This window comes from Dermacentor silvarum, chromosome 11, assembly GCF_013339745.2.
Source record: "Dermacentor silvarum isolate Dsil-2018 chromosome 11, BIME_Dsil_1.4, whole genome shotgun sequence".
Classification (NCBI taxonomy): Eukaryota; Metazoa; Arthropoda; class Arachnida; order Ixodida; family Ixodidae; genus Dermacentor; species Dermacentor silvarum.
This window is the reverse complement of record NC_051164.1, coordinates 65505751-65525567: the sequence shown is the minus strand read 5'-3', so window position 1 is coordinate 65525567 and position 19817 is coordinate 65505751. Positions and strand designations below refer to the sequence as shown.

General features: G+C 44.2%; 3 protein-coding genes across 3 annotated transcripts; 2 read left to right on the top strand and 1 right to left on the bottom strand.

Moving 5' to 3' along the window:
- Positions 1-1437: 1437 nt before the first annotated feature.
- On the bottom strand, positions 1438-7049 carry LOC119432629 (uncharacterized). The gene is made up of 2 exons (XM_049658522.1): positions 5715-7049; positions 1438-5206 (listed from the first exon to the last, which is right to left on the bottom strand). The coding sequence occupies exons 1-2, from the start codon at positions 6124-6126 to the stop codon at positions 3936-3938; spliced, it is 1683 nt and encodes a 560-aa protein (XP_049514479.1). The 5' UTR covers positions 6127-7049; the 3' UTR covers positions 1438-3935.
- A 414-nt stretch (positions 7050-7463) lies between these two features.
- Positions 7464-10856, top strand: LOC125941389 (uncharacterized). Its single transcript, XM_049658525.1, has 5 exons — positions 7464-7681; positions 7749-7861; positions 8753-9505; positions 10233-10443; positions 10676-10856. Exons 3-5 carry the CDS (start codon positions 9245-9247, stop codon positions 10804-10806), a joined length of 603 nt encoding a protein of 200 aa, XP_049514482.1. The 5' UTR covers positions 7464-7681; positions 7749-7861; positions 8753-9244; the 3' UTR covers positions 10807-10856.
- Positions 10857-12236: 1380 nt separating this feature from the next.
- LOC125941319 (uncharacterized) lies at positions 12237-15369 on the top strand. The gene is made up of 2 exons (XM_049658338.1): positions 12237-12384; positions 14138-15369. The coding sequence occupies exon 2, from the start codon at positions 14383-14385 to the stop codon at positions 15367-15369; it is 987 nt and encodes a 328-aa protein (XP_049514295.1). The 5' UTR covers positions 12237-12384; positions 14138-14382.
- The last annotated feature ends 4448 nt before the right edge of the window (positions 15370-19817 follow it).

Here is a 19817-nt window from a genome sequence, read left to right as displayed (position 1 = left end):
CCACTTTTGATAGGAATCGAGCCCGAATGTTCGACCGCGATTGGCTCCCTTCCGCAGATTGAGCAAAGAAGCCAATCGCGACCAAGAAATTCAATCTAGATCGGACTCGATCATGAACAAAAGTGCACCATGTGACCCCTGTATTAGGCATTGGAATGAAGTCGTGTTTGAAAGAATAACAAATGTAGCCTCTGCCACTACATACAAGAAAATATTGCATCGAAGGGCTGACAATTTTCGCAACCTATTGGGAAATGTGCCGAAAAGGGCTTACAAAAATGCGTTATTTAACTGATGTGTGCATTGGTTCATATTAGAATGAGATGCTAAGTCCGCAGGTGATGCAGGAAACCGGTGAAGCGTGAACATACCACATCGGCAGTGGTCTCGCGGAGTGCTGTGTTGTGGACACACTATAGTCTCCAAAATCGTTATTTTCTGCCGGTTGTTTGTGCACCCATAAACTGCACAGTGCTGGCACGTAAGCCTTTTGACGAGTATATGCCATTATTTCCGAGCGTACGTCATTTGGGACAAAAATAAACGGAAACATCGAAGGAATTCCCTAGCAAAAATACCAATAGAATTTTCTATTGGTCCAATAGAAAATCTCTATAGGTTCTATGGGAAATCTATTGGAGCTCTATAGGCTGTATAGGAATTCTATTGGAACAAATAGAGACCAATAGCCGCCACCTATTAGTCTTCTATTGGACCAATAGAGGTTGTATTGGTCTATTAGGTGCCACCTATTGGTCTCTTATTGGACTAATAAAGAGCGTATTGGTCCAATAGCTACCACCTATTGGTCTCTTATTGGACTAATAGAGAGTGTATTGGTCCAATAGCTGCCACCTATAGGTCTCTTATTCGACTAATAGAGTGTGTCTGATAGCTGCCACCTATCTCTGTCTTATTGAATCAATAGGTGGTCTCTTATTGGTCCAATAGCTGACAGTTATTGGTCTCTTTAAGTATCACTAGAGTAGGTATCAATCTGATAACCGACAGCTATATTCACCTTTCTTTATATGCATGGCAAAGAGGGCGTGTTGGTTCAATAGCCATTTCTGATATGACTGCATCATCTGATGGTTAACGGTTATTTTTCTGTTTGCACAATGAAAGTAGTCGTAAAATGCTCAGCTATTTGTCTATTGAAGGAAAATTGGAGAGCAACAGGTATGCAGAGATGATGGATATAGTTGCTGTTATAGGACAAAAAAGAAAGCAAGATGGTCCAGCAGGCAAGAGCTGCTTGTTGCAATAATACAGGTTGGAATGGATGTAATGAATTCTTGTTCATCACTAAGTGGTGCTCCCTAGCTACAAGTGCATGTGTCTAAACTGCATCTTGCAGACACAGGCAAGTTAGTGTTGCATTCTACTAGAAGGCTGCCAGGAAATTCCTGGTAATGACACGTACAACAATCAAACTTCACAAAAATAATAGCTTTATTATATAGGCACAAATGTGCATTTAGAGAGATCCTATTGTCACATGTGCAGTCATAGTAAAGGGTTCAGGTTATGCATTGATAGCACACATCATTTACAACAAGTGTCGCAGATACCAAGAAGAAAACAAAAAAAAGAGAACAACACCAGTTATACACAGGAATAACTGAACTTGAACAAGTTACTTTTAGTTTCTTGCATATTGTCACGGTGCAAAAATAGGAGACGAGCGTAGAGCTCTTCTAATCTCCGCTAAGTCGGCACACGAGACGAAGCCTACTAAAGCTCCCATGGCTCTTTCTCGTCGACATAGAAGGGATGCAGCATCTGCCTCCCTCTAAAAAGAAGCATCGCCCTGATACTAGAGGAGATTACTGTTCGAAAGTACCTCTACAGTCACTCGCTGACATACGGTTTCATGCATACTATGTTTATGAATGAACTGAAATAAACACCATGTGAGCAAATTCTAAGGGTACACAACAAGCTGAGAATATACAACTGAGGGGGAATACAAGGAATAGTCAGAAGGGCCTTGCAAGACATGACCCGGGGAAAAGTGGCTGGAGAAGATGGAATAACAGTCGTTTTAATAAAAGACGGAGGAGATATACTTGAAAAGCTTGCGGCCCTTTATATGCAATGCCTCACGACTTCAAGTGTACCAGTGAACTAGAACTGGAACGTTATACTTATCCACAAGAAGGGAGACGTTAGATAATTGAAAAATTATAGGCCCATGAGCTTGCTTTCAGTACTGTATAAAATATTCACCAAGGCAATTTCCAATAGAATCGGGGCAACACTTCAATCAACCAAGAGCACAGGCTGGCTTCAGAAAGGGATATTCTACAATGGATCACATCCATGTCGTCAATCAGGTAATCGACAAATCTGCAGAGTACAATAAACCTCTCTATATGGCTCTCATAGATTATGAAACCGCATTTGATTCAATAGAGATACCAGGAGTCATTGAGGCATTTCATAATCAAGGAGTTCAGGAGGCATAGGTGAATATCTTGGAAAATATGTACAAAGATTCCACAGCTACATTGGTTCTCCACATGAAAAGTAGAAAGAAAGGGGTCAGGCAAGGAGACAATCTCTCCAATGATATTCACTGCATGCTTAGAAGTAGTATTCAAGCTCTTAGACTGGGAAGGCTTAGGAGTGAGGATCAATGGTGAATACTTCGGCAACCTTTGGTTTGCATATGACATTGTCCTATTAGCAAAAATGGGGACAAATTACAACAAATCGTTGAGGAACTTAACTGAGAAAGTGTAAGAGTGGGGTTGAAGATTAATATGCAGAAGACAAAGATAATGTTCAATAGCCTGGCAAGGGAACAAGAATTCAGGATCGCCAGTCCTATTCAGCCTCTAGAGTCTGTAAAGGTGTACGTTTATCTAGGTCAGTTACTCACAGGGGACCCTGATCATGAGAAAGAAATTTACAGATGAATAAAATTGGGTTGGAGTGCACACGGCAGGCATTGCCAAATCCTGACTGGGAGCTTACCACTGTCATTGAAAAGAAAAGTGTACAATCATTGCATTCTACCGGTGCTAACATATGGGGCAGAAACTTGAAGGTTAACAAAGAAGCTCGAGAACAAGTTAAGGATCACACAAAGAGCGATGGAATGAAAAATGTTGGGCCTAACTTTAAGAGACAGGAAGAGAGCGGTAAGGATCAGAGAGCAAACGGGGATAGCTGATATTCTATCTGACATTAAGAGAAGGAAATGGAGCTGGGCAGGCCATGTAATGCATAGGGTAGATAACAGGTGGATCATTAGAGCTACAGAATGGGTGCCAAGAGAAGGGAAGCGCAGTTGAGGACGGCTGAAAACTAAGTGGAGTGATGAAGTTAGGAAATTTGCAGGCCCAAGTTGGAATGAGCTAGCGCAAGACAGGGGTAACTGGAGATCGCAGGGAGAGGCCTCTGTCCTGCAGTGGACATAAAATATAGGTTGATGATGATGACAAGGAATCGTAGCTAGTATGAGTTTTCAAAGACTGCAAACAAATTTAGTCCTTTTACTATTTTGTGCATATTAATTGTCGCATACAATTTCATTATACAGCATCTAGTTGTAAGCTAGAGATAACACTGTAATGCAAGGCATACTGAGAATTCTACAGTGGTGCAAATGATGTACCAGATCATTAACATAATAAAGGTGGAACTACCGAGCTTTGCAAAATATACAATGAACAGAGCTCTATGTGGCTCCTTAAACCTGTAAATACCACAGACTACCTCAACAGCACTCACAACATATACTAAGTGTCCCTTGCAAGCTTACGTTATGCTAACATTAGGGACTAATGTACTACTCTATACACAAGCAGAAAAAAGTTTAAGTGTGCAGAGCAGTGATGTAACAGCTGGCACAATATTATGCACAGTGAGCCCATACAACTACTCCTGCAAAAGCAGATATGTTACAATTTTTGCGCCTGTTGCACCTATTCCCGTTCATGCATGTTAGGGATGTCAGCAATGTATAGTGTTTTTCCAACTTTCATCGCAACACAAACTCGGTCCACTTCGGCACCATACAAAAGCACTTCATCCCCAACATCAGTACAAATGTGCATGTGGTTCACTATTTTGTGCTCCAGACATATAAGCTTCCGACACAGAAGGACACACATACCATCTTCTAGCACAAAAACTTTGTTCAGTACATAGCGCTCACCATCTTTAGATTTCAAATATGAGTTGCATGTTCTTTTGGTTCTCTGGTAGGTATGCACATGGAAAGCTTGTCCTTTCAAGCACACCCTTTTGTGCTCCACAACATTCTTGGGACAATAGCCCAGTTTTTCAAGGAAAATGGGCTCTTCATGTGAGATATCGGTAGAAAAGAACCCCTTGCCAAGCGGCCTGTCTGGCGGTTTCTCTAAAGCACTGGCAGCAGTCATTTTTTGGCACAATGCCCGTGCCTTCTCAGAAAAAGTCACGGATTGCAGCAGCTGGAAAAGTTGTAGGCGCATTGCAAAGCGTTCGATAACCTGGAGTGGTACTCCATTCGCATCACTAATTAAATTCAACAATGTGCCATTTCCCGATTCAAACACGAATGTTGAATGAGACCATAAAGGCCCGAGCTGCCGTACACTCTGCGGTAGGTGGAGCAGCTGGTGAACATTAAATGTCATAGCTGATTTTCCATAAAGCTCTTCAACCTCATACACAAATTTGGAAAGGTTACCCATGGCTTCTTTGAGGTCATTTTTTGAAATTTCGTCTTTCAGTAACAAAAAAATGCCATTGACGAGGAGGCACATGTGCTCGTGGTACTGTTTTTCTAGAATACCGTCAAGGCATGGAACTGCATAGAATAAAAGCCACCACTTCCATTCACTAGCTTTCCACATGCTGCGGTCGTCTAGTGTACGTGGCAGTCGTGTAAAAAATTGAGGTGGCCTTAGGTGCAACAGCCGTGCAGTCACTCTTTGACACTTCGATGGCTCCCCAATGTATGCTGGTGAGTGGACATTACTTAACCAAATTTCCAAAAGTTGTTTGGCAACACCTTCAAGGACTGCGTGCATGTAGTCAGGGCATACTCCCCACACTAAGTCAAATTTTGGAAGGTGTACAAGTGGTGTGGATCCTTTCACACCATGCGAAGGTTGACCAGTTGACAGGGCGACCCGGATGTCCAACTTGACCTGACTTGTAGTTCGTACAGCTGACACTTGACATCCCTGCACTGGATACTTCATGGACCCTGAAATATTAGAGCATTCACACTAATCAGAGCACAGCACAAAATGACCAAGTAATTAACATAAGCTTCATTGCAGTATATAGGAGTAACAGCGCACAGCTAAGGCAGGGCTGGATCCAGGGTAGCCTTCAGAGGGGGAGGCCGGCTTGTACACTCAACACTGAGGGCTTGCATGTCTCGGGCAGGGGAAGGGAGGTCCAAACTACCAAGCCCCCCCCCCCCCAGGTCTACCAGTGGCTATATATATATATATATATATATATATATATATATATATATATATATATATATATAAGGCGGCAGGGAATTTATATATATTTGCAGGAAACACAGAACAGGCTGCTCAGCAATAAATACTATGGGAATTGATGTTAGCTACATAATTGCATTCAGAATATTTAGTTTGCACTGAGTGACCAATATAGTGAAGTCAAGTTGGCGCTGCTGACTGCTCCGGCATACAGTGTAAGCAACATTTATATAGGTGAAAAACGTAACTGTGACTTACCATTGTGTCTTTCGCCTTTGTGTAGACAAAAGCTGCATCCAAAATATCCGTTGAACTGCTTTGAGTTCAGGACTGCTGCACGTGCTGGTGCATCAACACAGCAGCAAATCACATGAATCCTTGACTCCAGCTTTTGTTCATTGCACTGCCACTTTATGGTACCTGTCGCTAGCACCTCCTTCACAAAGACTTCTAAAAATTTAGTCATCTCCGGGTGTCCTTTTCCAAACCAGAGACCACCAAGTAAAACGTTGCTCCAACGCAATGCTACAGGCAGCTCATTTATTACACACTGGATGGGCCACAAGGCTGTCTTGTTGCAGTTGAATACTTTGGCGCCTGTCAGTGTTGAAAGTGAGGGATATGTCACTCCACTGGCAGCCTTCCATTTGCTTCTGGTATAAGGCACCATCCGTGATGTCCGTCAATACAGCTGCATCGGCAGAACTCTGTGATGAACTCCCGCCTCGATTTTTCTTGCTAAGAGAATCCACAAGCGTCTCGGCTAATTTCTTCTTTGAAAGTAAAACTTCAATTTGTTTTTTTAAATTCAATACTGCAAAGAAATTGTGCGCTGTATTCTGAGCGTCGCAGTTTGGGCAAACGAAGTCTCGCCCAGTTGGATTTGCAGCACGAGTACTGCACGATGTGCAGAAGTAGTGGCGCTGAACTAACTGTCCTTGCCAGGTTTTCCATGCTTTTCGCAGCAAATACTGCGATGACGGCAGCACTTCAGCTCCCAGCAGAAGATTCATCACATGAACAAGTTTCTCCATGTCAGTCCAATTTAATCCAGCTGACGTCGAATATGCCATCAACACGATCATTGCGTCGGCAACACTTAACTCGGAGTTAGGCAAACATTCACGAGAAAACAGCTTAAGGAAGTCTTCCACATCAGTTGCGGTGTTTTCATCACTTGCGTTGTCTTCATCGCTTGCGCCGCTGGCAGCATCCTCCGCAGTGCTGTCCTCCGTGAACACTGCATCGTCGGCACAACGCGTTGACTGATTGCAACAATATTCGCTCTCTTCTGAGATAATTGCATCATCTCCCGCCGAGGAGCAATCTGCTGGCTCTGCGTCTGCAGTTTCTTGACGGGCTAAAACCACGCTGGAGCTGCTTGCCTGGAACCGGAGCGTTGTTCGTGGAACCACGAAAGGTTCTCCAGGTTCCAAATACTGCTTCCGCTTCTTGAAGCGAGGCTGAGTAGAGCACTCAACTTCTGAATTACTGTCACCCATCGATATATAGCTTTGAAGATGATACAGTGAGGGCGACGAGACGCACGTGATGTAGCAGAGAAAACTTGCAGATGCACGAGGCTCGTGGTGGCTTGCGTCGGAAGGAATGACCACCGTGTCACGTGGTGTCAAAGACCACAACCGACATAGCACCAGTCAGTTGACACTAAAAGTGAAGCGCTGCACGGCGTGACGGCGCTGCATGTTTGAACTTTTTTTTTTTTTGTCAGCACGTTCCTTGGTTAAACTAGTTAATCTAAGTCCTTAAAAAACAATTTCATAATATTCAACATTCATAAAAAATTTATCCTAAGCAATAGAAGTTGTTTTATAAAATTACAGTGACCGAAAATGTGAAGCTGCAACCGCGACCGACCGTGTGTCCTGCCATAGGTCCTGCGCGCCATCCGCGCTCGGCCGGACGAAGACAAGCCCAGCCTGCGAACCAGTCAAGCCGAGTCGCTCTGTCTGCTCAGCCGCTTTGTGAACCCCGTGTGCCTTTTGTTCACGCAAGCCTCAGTTACTCTAGTACACTCTACCTCAGTCATGTTTGCCCTGGTGCGCTTCCGCGACGATGACATGAAGGTTGTGCTTCACATCAACCAAATTAAGAACTTTTCTGCCAAAAATGTCTTGGATTTTGACTCTGCAAAATGGCACCAAGTATATTGGAAAGATGAGCAGCAAGAAGGATACTCAAGGCCCAAGTGCTCCGATTGTTTGGTGAGTGAAGTGCATGTGATTTGCTTATGTTTGATGTATGTTTGATTTCACCTTTTTTCCCCATTAGAAACACGGGAGGAAGCTGAAAGGCCGGGAAAACGTGTTCCTCGTCCTCCGCGTCCGGTGTCTGACAGCGAGGCCAGCGACGACTCGATTTCAAGCGCGGACTCTTTAGCCGAGGTTGGAAAATTGCGCACAAATAATGTTAGTTTGTTTTTGTGCTTGTCAGCATGCATAAACGGCATGAATATAGAGTAAGGTCAAGGACACGCCTTGCACGTGAGCGTAGTTTGAAGACTCGCTAACCCTTTCTTTTTGTGTATAGGTGTACAGCTTGTGTAAGTGAGGTACGTGTTGTGTCAAAAACACGTTTATTGCCTCATAATAGCACTATAGTCGATGCGATTTATGTGTTCAAGTGCGCGCAAAGCAGCTTATCAAACTTGTTGCACATATCGTACGTTATTAGAACCGTATGATGAAGGCCAACTAATATGTCTATGTATAATTCATTACAGAATGTGCATAACATACGTATACCTGCGTGCCTTATTAATGCAGTTGCTCTAATTGCATAAGCATGTAACATGCAGCCAATTTGGTGTACAGCTTATTTCAACATGACACGTGTTTGGCGTGCAGAAACTTACGTTTTGGAATCTAGGCTGCCTTGCTTTCAATCTGATATATTTCTGATTGCCTCATTGTGAAATTACTATAGCCTAATTTATTTCATGTCATCTGTAAATTGAGATTTAGTGGCATACTTGGGGAATGATAATCACCACCATCTCGTAAAAGAACATATCAGTGATGGTAATTCAATGTTGTAAGAGTTTGCTGTAATTTAATGTTACCTACACAGTTTCTTTCTCCATAGCAGCTTTAGGACACCTTGATGTGTCAAATAATTTGATTCTACAAAAAAATGACCTATTTCATGACAGCCTGCCATGCAAATGGTCATGCTGTAATTTTTCTTGACCACAAATTCTCTATTCAAGTTTTTGCCCTCTAAAAGTGCAGTAAATATTATCTGGTCACATTTCTATATCTCTGTTTTAAATGCAGGTAATGAAAAAAGCTGCCAAGCGATGCCGAACAAAGAAGAAACAAGCAGCAGCAGTTTTTCAAAAAGAACAGCTCGATGCTCTGTTTCCCAGAAATGACCCTAGGGACCCAGACTGGGAAGCCGAGGCCAAGCGGGTGGAGGAGGAAAACAACCTGCTTAAAGCTGCAAATGAGCAGCTAAAAACTGAAAATGTCAAACTCCACAAAAGGATGGAAATGCTCGAAAAAGCATTGTGCAGCAGGATTTTTAAGACAGGTTTGAATTCTATAGCAGTTTTTATTTCATTTGCAACAGTAAATTTTTATCTCTAAATACTAAGGTGTACATATTTGGTTGTTTTGTCATATCTGTTTCACTTATACTGAACACATGTGGTAGGCGAATGCCAAAGGTGTGAGCAAAAACAATGATTTTCCACTGAGTACCACCATGTGTCTACTTCCGCAGAAAACCGCCTGCTGTCCCAGGAGCATCAACGTGGCTGCTACACCATGGCCGAGGGACACATCCAACAGAAGAAACCTTCACCACAGGTGCAGGTTTCTTCTGTAGGGTGTGGATCTCTTCCTCCACAAGTGGAGGTTTCTCCTAGGACAGCAGAGCGCGTGTCACCTGCTGCACCCACACCTGAGCCATCATCGCCCACCAGGCCACAGTCCGCTGCAGAGGCCGAACTTCTCATAAGCTTGGAGGATTCCGACAAGAATGAGAGGCTGGAATCTTCAAAGATATTTTCAGTCGTTGGAAATGAGGTTTGTACTAACTTCACTTGAATTTCAATAATTTCAAAGTACAGGGGATAATTGGCCAGTTGGCCTGCTCTGACTCCCATTTGGTGGTTTAGTACTCAAATATTAATATGATTTGGTACTCCGACATGCGGGATCTTCCTTGTCGTCTGTATAACTTGTACTTGATTGTGCTGCCCTTGGTTTTGGTGAGTATTTCGTGTCGTGTTCTGTGTAGCTCCACACAATGGAACATGGGCACGGTGGAAAGTAGAAGGAAAAAAGGAGGGCATAGGATAGAGCACTACTAGCCTAGCAAAGCACCTTGCTGGAATAAAATGATTTGATATGGAATGAAAGATTGAGGAGGATGACCAAACTGTTGTTTCTTAGCAAAACATTTTCTTGGGCAAGTTAGTTCATAACTGAGCGCCAGTCCTGTGTACTTGTCTCGTCCTTGTTTGTTTGTTTTGTTTTTTTCGCTGTTTTTCCTTTTTTGTTGCTTCGTTTGCCTACACCCACTGTCCAATGTTCTTTTCCATGATAACTCAGAAACGCTGCATGCCAATGTTTACAAGCAGCTGCCTTTTTTTTTACTGGTAAATAATTGTGTTACAGGGCCTAATCTACTGATTGCAATGATATAAACCATTAATAAAAAATGGTATTACATGGCTTGGCTTTCTGTTGCAGTATATAACAGTAAAAGTTGGTTTGTGACAGTATTGCTCTGGTTGTTTTATCGTTTCAGGTGTTCCTGGGTAGTGGCGTGTGGCTGCAGAAATCCGTGTACGAACATTTGATGCAGCGCCCGAAAGATGGCATTTTTGTTCGTGAGGCCAGCGTTCGAATATTTTCGACTGCAGGCCTCTTTAACAGAAGTGTCACGGGCGCTGCATCAAATAGAACTAAAGCGGAAGCCAAGCCACCCTTGGATGCTACGAAATATGAAGTTCTAAAAGGTATGCTCTAACCCACTTAAAATGCTATAATAAGTGTGTAATGTTTCATGCAATCTTTTGGTATATAGTTCAACTGTTGCAACATTGTGCATATGTGTGGTGAATTAAAGGTCTAGATAATTTCTCATTATGCACCCAACTTTCTATACTAATACTTGGCAATCAAAATTAAACTGATGAATTAAGAAAAAGTGTTTCAGTTTTGCAATTTCATGGTTCTGTTTATTTTCAGCATTTTTCAGGCACTACCTGGAGAGCCGATGCAGCAGCCCCGCAGAAATTGCCACAAGGCATAGTTGCCTTGGCAAAATAGTAGCCTGCAAAATAGCCGACATCATGAAGGGCCAGAGGAAGAATATGTAGTTTTGCTTTGAGAATATATTTGTGTACATGTGCCTCAATCATCATCTGTGCTTATCATTCTAGGGGTGTTGCCACATTGTGGGCCCTCTTCTGTGAAGATAAACACCCACGGTACACTTATGCAAGACTAATTACAATAGGAAGATACATGACCAATAGGTCTCAATGATCCAATATTCAAATACAAAACCAATACATTACCAATAGGCAAATACAGAACCAATAAGCAAATATAGTTCCAATAGGCAAATACAGAACCAATAGGTCACTATAGTTCCAATAGGCAAATACAAAACCAATAGACCAATAGGTGTCAATAACCCAATAAGCTATTAGTTTTCTATTGGGAATTTTTGCTAGGGAAAGCTACCACTCCGCAACGCAAGCGCAAGACAAGCTCACAGTGCAGACCAAACAGGCAACACTGACGCATACTCTCGATGCCAGATTGTCGGAAGCGCCCTTGTGAAAACGTATATATCTCAGAGGTAACCAGACCTGTCAAAGTATCGCAGACAGACGCCAATTCCCGTCAAAGTGCTCGTGTGCTTCCTGGAAGTGACACTTTCTCACAAGATCACTGAACTTTCGTTGTCACGCATGGTGCACGCTGCGCCCGTGCCTGGGTCGTTGTGGGAGGACGGGGAAGCGACAGAAACGATATCTAATGTCTACGGCCAAGAATAGGGAGCTGGAGACGAGCTGTTGAGTTCCGAGGTTCTACTGATGTATACAGCACCAACGGTGAGGGGAGCCCTGGAGCTCAAAACAGAAAACCTTCAACGGAGGAATTTATTATTTATGTTCACCTTTTCACTTTTTCATTTGTGTTATACGAGTTCAGTTTATTTTATTTATTTATTGTTATTTGAGTTTTAGAAGATCACTTTCATTTGATGCATTAATTGTTGCTTCACTTTGAGTTTTAGCAACCGGTGCTACCGGGCCGTCAGCATCTGGGAGTCACCCGAAAGAGTGTCGTCGGCCGCGCGCGACGTGTGCTTGCTGCTGCAGCGTATGCATCCAACATCGGTGCTGTATGACACAAAGAAAGAACCCTCGACAGCGAATTTAGCTAACCAACAGCCATGGATCCTTTTTGGCCGTCATGAATACCAACGTAGAAGCAGACCTGTTGGTGTACTTGTGAAAAGGAAGACACTTGAGTGGACGTGGGGCATGCCACCACGTAATCGACATTGCGCTCAGCGAGCGTGCAGCTGCTCTGGCCAAGCCTTCAACCGTGTATGCATTCCGACAAGCAACCCTGGCACCAGGTCTGCACGTGTAACATTGATGGTGTCGACAGTGTCAAGATTATTTTTTCTGCCTGGCCTTCACATCCGGACAACTACCTAATCGGAGCTGCGACAAGCTATTACCTACGGCGCAGGCGCACGACCTGAATTGCCAAGTGTTTCAGAATCCGCAAGTAGTCTTGGAGTTGGGCGTTGTAACCAAGTTTCTGCCTGTCGGTGTTTGAAGGAGTCAGTTTTTCTGCGAGATGAGTTGAGCTGCGGAGGATCGAGCTGTCTCAGCAGAGAGGACGGCAGCGGCTCAGGACGGGCCATCCTGGAGGTGCGCTCCCTGACACTAGATGTAGCAGGGCACCCAGAACAAGAAAGGAGGAATTTATTGTTTATTTTCACCTTTCACTTTATTCCTTTATTGTATTTTGTGTTTTACAAGTTCAGTTTATTCTATTTATTTATTGTTGTCCGAGTTTTAGAAGATCACTTTCATTTGATGCATTAATTGTTGCTTCACTTTGAGTTTTAGCAACCGGCTCTACCGGGCCGTCAGCATCTGGGAGTCACCCGAAAGAGTGTCGTCGGCCGCGCGCAACGTGTGCTTGCTGCTACAGCGTACGCATCCGACATCGGTGCTGTATGGCACAAAGAAAGAACCCTGGACAGCGCATTTAGCTAACCAACAGACATGGATCCTTTTTGGCTGTCATGAATACAACTAGACCTGTTGGTGTACTTGCAAAAAGGAAGACACCTGAGTGGACGTGGGGCATGTCGCCACGTTATCGACACTGCGTTGAGCGAGCGTGCAGCTGCTCTGGCCACACCTTCAACCGTGTATGCATTCCGAGAAGCAGCCCTGGCACCAGCTGGGCACGTGCAACATTGATGGTGCCGACAGTGTCAAGGTTATTTTTTCTGCCTGGCCTTCACATCTGGACAACTACCTAATCGGAGCTGCGACAAGCTATTACCTACAGGGCGCAGGCGCACGACCTGAATTGCCAAGTGTTTCAGTATCCGCAAGTAGTCTTGGAGTTTGGCGTTGTAACCAAGTTTCTGCCTGTCGGTGTTTGAAGGAGTCAGTTTTTCTGCGAGATGAGTTGAGCTGCGGAGGACCGAGCTGTCGCAGCAGAGACGACGGCAGCGGCTCAGGACGGGGCATCCTGGAGGTGCGCTCACTGACACTAGATGTAGCAGGGCACCCAGAACAAGAAAGGAGGACTTTATTGTTTATTTTCACCTTTTCACTTTATCCTGGAGGTGCGCTCACTGACACTAGATGTAGCAGGGCACCCAGAACAAGAAAGGAGGACTTTATTGTTTATTTTCACCTTTTCACTTTATTCATTTATTGTATTTTGTGTTTTACAAGCTCAGTGCATTCTATTTATTTATTGTTGTTTGAGTTTTAGAAGGTCACTTTCATTTGATGCATTAATTGTTGTTTCACTTGGAGTTTTAGCAACCGGCGCTACCGGGCCGTCAGCATCTGGGAGTCACCCGAAAGAGTGTCGTCGGCCGCGCGCGACGTGTGCTTGCTGCTACAGCGTACGCATCCGACATCAGTGCTGTATGGCACAAAGAAAGAACCCTGGACAGCGCATTTAGCTAACCAACAGACATGAATCCTTTTTGGCCGTCATGAATACCAACGAAGAGGCAGACCTGTTGGTGTACTTGCAAAAAGGAAGACACCTGAGTGGACGTGGGGCATGTCGCCACGTTATCGACACTGCGCTGAGCGAGCATGCAACTGCTCTGGCCACACCTTCAACCGTGTATGCATTCCGACAAGCAACCCTGGCACCAGGTGTGCACGTGTAACATTGATGGTGTCGACAGTGTCAAGGTTATTTTTTCTGCCTGGCCTTCGCCATTACCGACAGGGTGCAGGCGCACGACCTGCATCGCCAAGTGTTTCAGGATCCGCAAGTAGTCTTGGAGTTGGGCATTGTAACCAAGTTTCTGCCTGTCGGTGTTTGAAGGGGTCAGTTTTTCTGCGAGATGAGCTGAGCTGCGGAGGATCAAGCTGTCGCAGCAGAGAGGACGGCAGCGGCTCAGGAGGGGGCATCCTGGAGAAGGTGCGCTCCCTGACACTAGATGTAGCTGGGCACCCAGAACAAGAAAGGAGGAATGTATTGTTTATTTTCACCTTTTCACTTTATTCATTTATTGTGTTTTTTGTCTTAAAAGTTCAGTTTATTCTATTTATTTATTGTTTGAGTTTTAGAAGATCTTGAAAACTTATTTTGCTTAGCACGTAGCTTTCAGCATTCGCTGATAAATTTGTCTTGAATAGCTCGCTTGTGCTCTCCTTGTCACCATGTCTCGCGCTTTGTTGGCTGGCGATTCGATGGTGAAATACGTCGGTCAGTATTTCCCGTCGCATCAGGGCCTGGCCGTTGAGGTCAGTGCGCACAAGGGGGCAAAGATCGAGCACTTGCTTCCAATGATTGTCAACAAGCTAGGAAGCTTTGACGTCATTGTGCACGTCTGCACTAACAACACTCTCGAGAGTGTTGACGTGTACATAGACAAGTACCGTCGCTTAGCTCGTGACATAATTGCAAGCAATCCCAGGGCGCAGGTTGTGTTTTCTGCCATTTTCCCTCGCGGGCAGAATGAATACCGCATGCGGGAAGCACAGTCTGCAAAGTTGCGCCGCATCAACGAAAGGTACAAAGAGGTGAACGCTGCACTGCAGGAGCTGTGCCAGGAGCAGGGCTTCCATTTCATGAATGGCTTGGTTGAAGATTGGGCCAGCTGCCTTGCCAGGGATGGTGTGCTCCCGAGCCGCCACGGAAACCAGCTGTTGGCCGACTACTACTACAGGGAGGCCCGCATCCTGGCTGCCAGTGTGGAGAGGGGCCGAATCCAGCGCAACTACCAGGACAGGCAGTCATCTTCCTGGAGTGGCTGGGCAGAACCACCTGCAGCACCCGTTTTTTCCAGTGCATACCTTCCTCCTCTTGGAGCTAACTGTACTTCTCTTGCAGCTAACAAGCCATACAGGGTGAAGACAACTCCTGGACAGGTGACCAGCCCTGCTTCCTTGCAGGCATGCAAGACCGACCAGCTTCCTTGTGCCCTTCGGGGTTCTGGTTTTGTTCTTGTTGGCGGTGTTCGCGTTCGCAGCAAGGGCAGCAAGACCTGGTGCACCAGGGACAGCCTGCCTTCGCCCATGACCCATGTTTCAAGGGTACCCAGAAGGGGAAAGGCTGAGGGGAGGCTTCAAGGCCATGTGCCTTTTGCTAAGCCAGTGAGCCTCAGCCAAGGTGCCAGCACCACTTGTTCCAGGGTCATGGGATGAGTCGTACAGGCAAGTCCTGCTCTTCACTAATCCACGAAGGAGGGTGCGGCTGAGCCGGTCCACATTTCCCGTGGTGGTGAGTGGACTCTGGTGAACTCGAAGAGGAACCGTAGAAAGGCTGCGGCACTGCGCAAGCAAGGACAAGGCACTGGCCAAGCAGTAGGCAGGCGGTGCAAAGTACTTGCTGACACAGCTATTAAGCCCTTGCAGCGAGTTGCATCTTTGCCTGCAGTAGTAAGGCAGGTACAGCAGCACTTCTGCATTCCCATTTCTATAGCAGCCTCAGGTGCAAACATGCAAGGGCAAGCCACAACTTCGCACAACAGTGCCCATGACAGCTGTTTAGCCAGCAAGCAGCAGCTGAGCTGCTCCCAGGCTACTACAGTGGACTTTGCAGCTGTCTCGTGTGGTGTTGTGGTTGAGGTTGCTGGCTGTAAAAGCCTTAAATCTATGCCTGACAGAGAAAGTTGTTTGAGCAGAAACCTTGACAGAGCTATTTGCACATCAGAAAGGGCCCAGTCTAATGTTGCAAAGCGATGCAATCGTCATCGGGCAGTTTTGCCTTCCAAGTTCAGTTCCAACAGTAACGACAAGGCTGTCTCCATCCAGAAATGTGGCATTACAGCTCACAGTTCTGTTCAGGCTGTGCTCAGTGCAGGTGTAAGTAACCATTCAGCAGCCTTGATGCCAGGCTGCAGTGTTGCCAGCTTTGATACCACAGCTTCTGTCCAGACGTGCAAAGTAATTCTGCTGATGTGCTACTTGGAGCAGGAGCAAACAAAATTTTTTTGAACGCCACATTTGACAATTTTGTTTCTTTTAAGGAGTCCTTTGATGCCTGGTGCAAGGAAGGGAAATATGTAGTTGCTGTGAGCAGGTCAAATAACAACCCCTTTTCCGCAGACAGTAAAGATTATGAATTTCTCAGAATCGCTGAGAAATTATCGCTTATCATTCTATTCATGGCGGTCCTGCTAGGCAGCGTGGAATTGGAAAGCGCCCTAACCAGACCTATAATAGCACTAATTGTGAAATGTCTCTTTCACTCGTGCTTTGTAAAGAACCGGCATTGTACTACAAAATAAGCCAGCTAAAAGTCAAACATAACCATAGCCTTGATCTGTATAACATCTATCCTCAGAAAAGGCTTCTAAGAAGCACAGACAAGGTAGAACTGTACCTGGTCAAGTGCAATGTCGCTCCAAAAGATTTTAAGAACTTGGCCAAGCAGAAAACAGGAAAGACATTAACAACGAAAGATGTCTATAACTACAAAATGGAGTATTCTATTCCTATTCGACTCGGGAGGCGCATGGTGAAATGCTGATTCACGAAATAGAAAGCTTAATTGAGAAAAATCCGGACTGGGTTATTCAATATGAAAAGAATAACAAAAACAATCTCCAGTTTATTTTTATTCAAACTAGCCACATGCGTGAAATGTTTGAAAAGTATCCTGAGGTGATATTTGTTGACGGCACTTACAAAGTTAACAGGAAAAATTGTCTTATAATCAATTCTTGTCGCAGATGGTCGTGGAAGATGTGTTTGCTACGCATCTGTGCGAAATGAAACACCAGAAATTGTTCAGCCCATGTGAGAAATTAAGCAGTAATGATAGAAAGACATGAACGAGCTATGCCTATCTTAAGTTCTCTCCTCCCAAATAGCACAATATTGCTGTGCACATGGCATGTACTGAATTGTTTCCACAGAAATGTTGATGAGAAGGCAAAGGCTGAACGCAAACTACTTCCAATTTTAAAGGAACTCATCTATTCTCAGACTCTAGAAGAGTACTATGATAAGCTGCCGCACCTTATGCAAGTTGCTCCCAAAGAATTTCTCACATACTACATGCAACATTGGCATTCGTGTAAAGAGATGTGGGTGCATGCTTACACAGGTGACCAGCCCTGCTTCCTTGCAGGCTTGCAACATACAGCAACTCTGGAGTTTACCCAAATGAAAGAAATTAAACTTAACCTTAAGGTAACCTGCATTGACGAATTTCAGATGGAACTCTCTCATAGCTGCACGGTGGAGGCCAAAAATAAAATACTTGAACACTATGAAAAATTAAAGACAGCAAATTACCAGGTTAGCCATAGCAGTAATTAATATCCTGTCGCATTAGGAAGCAAGGAGGACAATGTAGCACAAAGCCTCGACAGCTGTACATGCACTTCATATGGTCAGTATGGCTTGCCATGTGCACATATGGCAGCTTGCTCGTTTTCTGGAAAGTAATTATGTGATAGAGCATGCATTCCACAAAGGTGGTGCAAGCAACATTTCCTTGACAATAGCTGCATGACTTCAAGCACAGGATCCAAACCAACAAGCAGTGTTCAACCATTGCCTTCCATTAAACTAGACACTCCACAGCAAAAGTACTGTTATGCCTATGAGACACTTTGTAATATGTCAACAACTGTAGCGAACGTCCTGGCAAATTGCAGCACTCAGGAGTTAATGGAAAAGCTTGCTTCATGTGAGGCATTTTTCAGAAATTTGAACACGTTCGCATGAAATCAAATTCCTGTAACATTGCAAGCAAAAATGAACCAAGCACAGCCTCCCATTCAAGTGAGCCCTCCTAATGCAGTATTTAAAACAGTGAACACAAAGCTTATTATTCCTGTTGTTAAGGCTAGAAGAGGGCGCCCTAAAGAGGTAAAAGCTGTAAAGCGTGTGTTCCGGCCACAGCAGAACAGAATAACCCTTGCTACTATCAAAGCTGGCATGTTGCAAATTTTAAAAAGTTATTCACTTTCTGAAGATGACCTAAATACTCTAATGCGAGGTGGTTCACCTTCGGATAGTGTAATTAACATTGCCCAGTGTCTAATCAAAAGAAAGTTTCCCAATGTGGGAGGTTTTCAAGATGTTCTATTAGGCCAAAGGCTACGTTTCTCTCAGGTCACTGGTATATTTGTTCAAATTTTGCATGTTCGGAATCCAGATCATTGGCTTACAGTTACCAACATAGGCGCTCCCCAAGATGCAATCTTTGTCTATGATTCCATACATCAAGACACTCCTCCTGATGCCATTAAACAGGTTTGTCATATCTGAAAATTGCCATCTTTAACCATAACTTTCTTGACCAAACCGGCACAGAATCAAGGCACCACACTTGACTGCGGCGTGTTTGCCATAGCTAATACGCATTACATAGCATCAGGAAAAGACCCATCACAATTAAATGTTAATCAGGCCATGTTACGGAGCCACTTGCATAAGTGTCTACAAGAAGAAACCGTAGATGATTTTCCAGTAACAAAAAACTTAACTGTTAACGTGCGACAAAGAAATACCACTTACAATTTGCATTGTCTCTGCAGGCAGCCAGCAGACTCAACAGTAGGCAAAAAAACCATAAACTGTGGAGTGTGTTCTAAAATTTACCATGTAGACTGTCTTAGAAAATGGGCAGAAAACTTGACTGGGAAAGTTTTTCTATGTTCCAAGTCATGCCTAGATGTTTCGAGAAAAAAAAATGAAAGCTTTAGTAGTGTGACAAGTAAAAGGGTCTACGGTGATGCTGAAGCAATAGAGCACTCCATTCCTCTCCATTCAATATCCGAAGCTTTTGTTGTATGCTATTTTTTTTTTAATTAAGGGAGACACTTTAATTGAGAGAAGAGTGCATAGTGTTCATGGTGCTTTCTTTGCGCTTTTGAATGTGTTTTGTGCTAAACTATACTAACAGGACTGACAACCAACCAAAATGTGTCACAAGATCTTGGTGTAAATGAAACAAATGTGCTTTATATGGGCAGAATTGAACAGGACGTTTGCAGTTTAAATAGTAGTTGCAAAAAAACGGCATGCCACTGTGCTTGACTGTGAAGCTTTGTACCTTCGTTTCAGCCCATCGTGTGATCAGATTAACGAAGTGTTGATGTAGTAAGTTAGCTGTCATTAACTGTAGCATACTTTTCATTTAAAATGTATTCGTTATAGGTCAAGCTTTTTTCAAGCATATGGCGATGCAAGGAGTGTTCAAATTTGCAAGCAGTGCTGCTCTTGCGGTGACGCATGAATCCCCAGCACTGTAGCATGCCTCATTGCATGGTGGTGTGCATACGTTCTTTTGTATGTTACTGAGTGAATCAGAATCTCCCCCCCCCTTCTGTTGTATCCTTGTGGGATACAAAATGGAACTGCTGTGAAGGGGCACCAGCACTGCTAGAAGAGCACTACTGGCATTTTCTACAACTTGTTACCCTTGGATGTAAAAGCACGTGTTAAAGTATTGTTTCACTTTCAAAACCTTAACATGGCTTGGCACAAGGCATGATTTGGAAATAGCCTGAGCACTTCGACAGAAAATACAAAAGCATGCTGACAGTAATAACCAAATAATTCAGGAAGCATAAACCACACTGAAGATTGACTTCGTCAGAAAATGGTAATTTCTTATGGCCAGGCTGCACTTATCG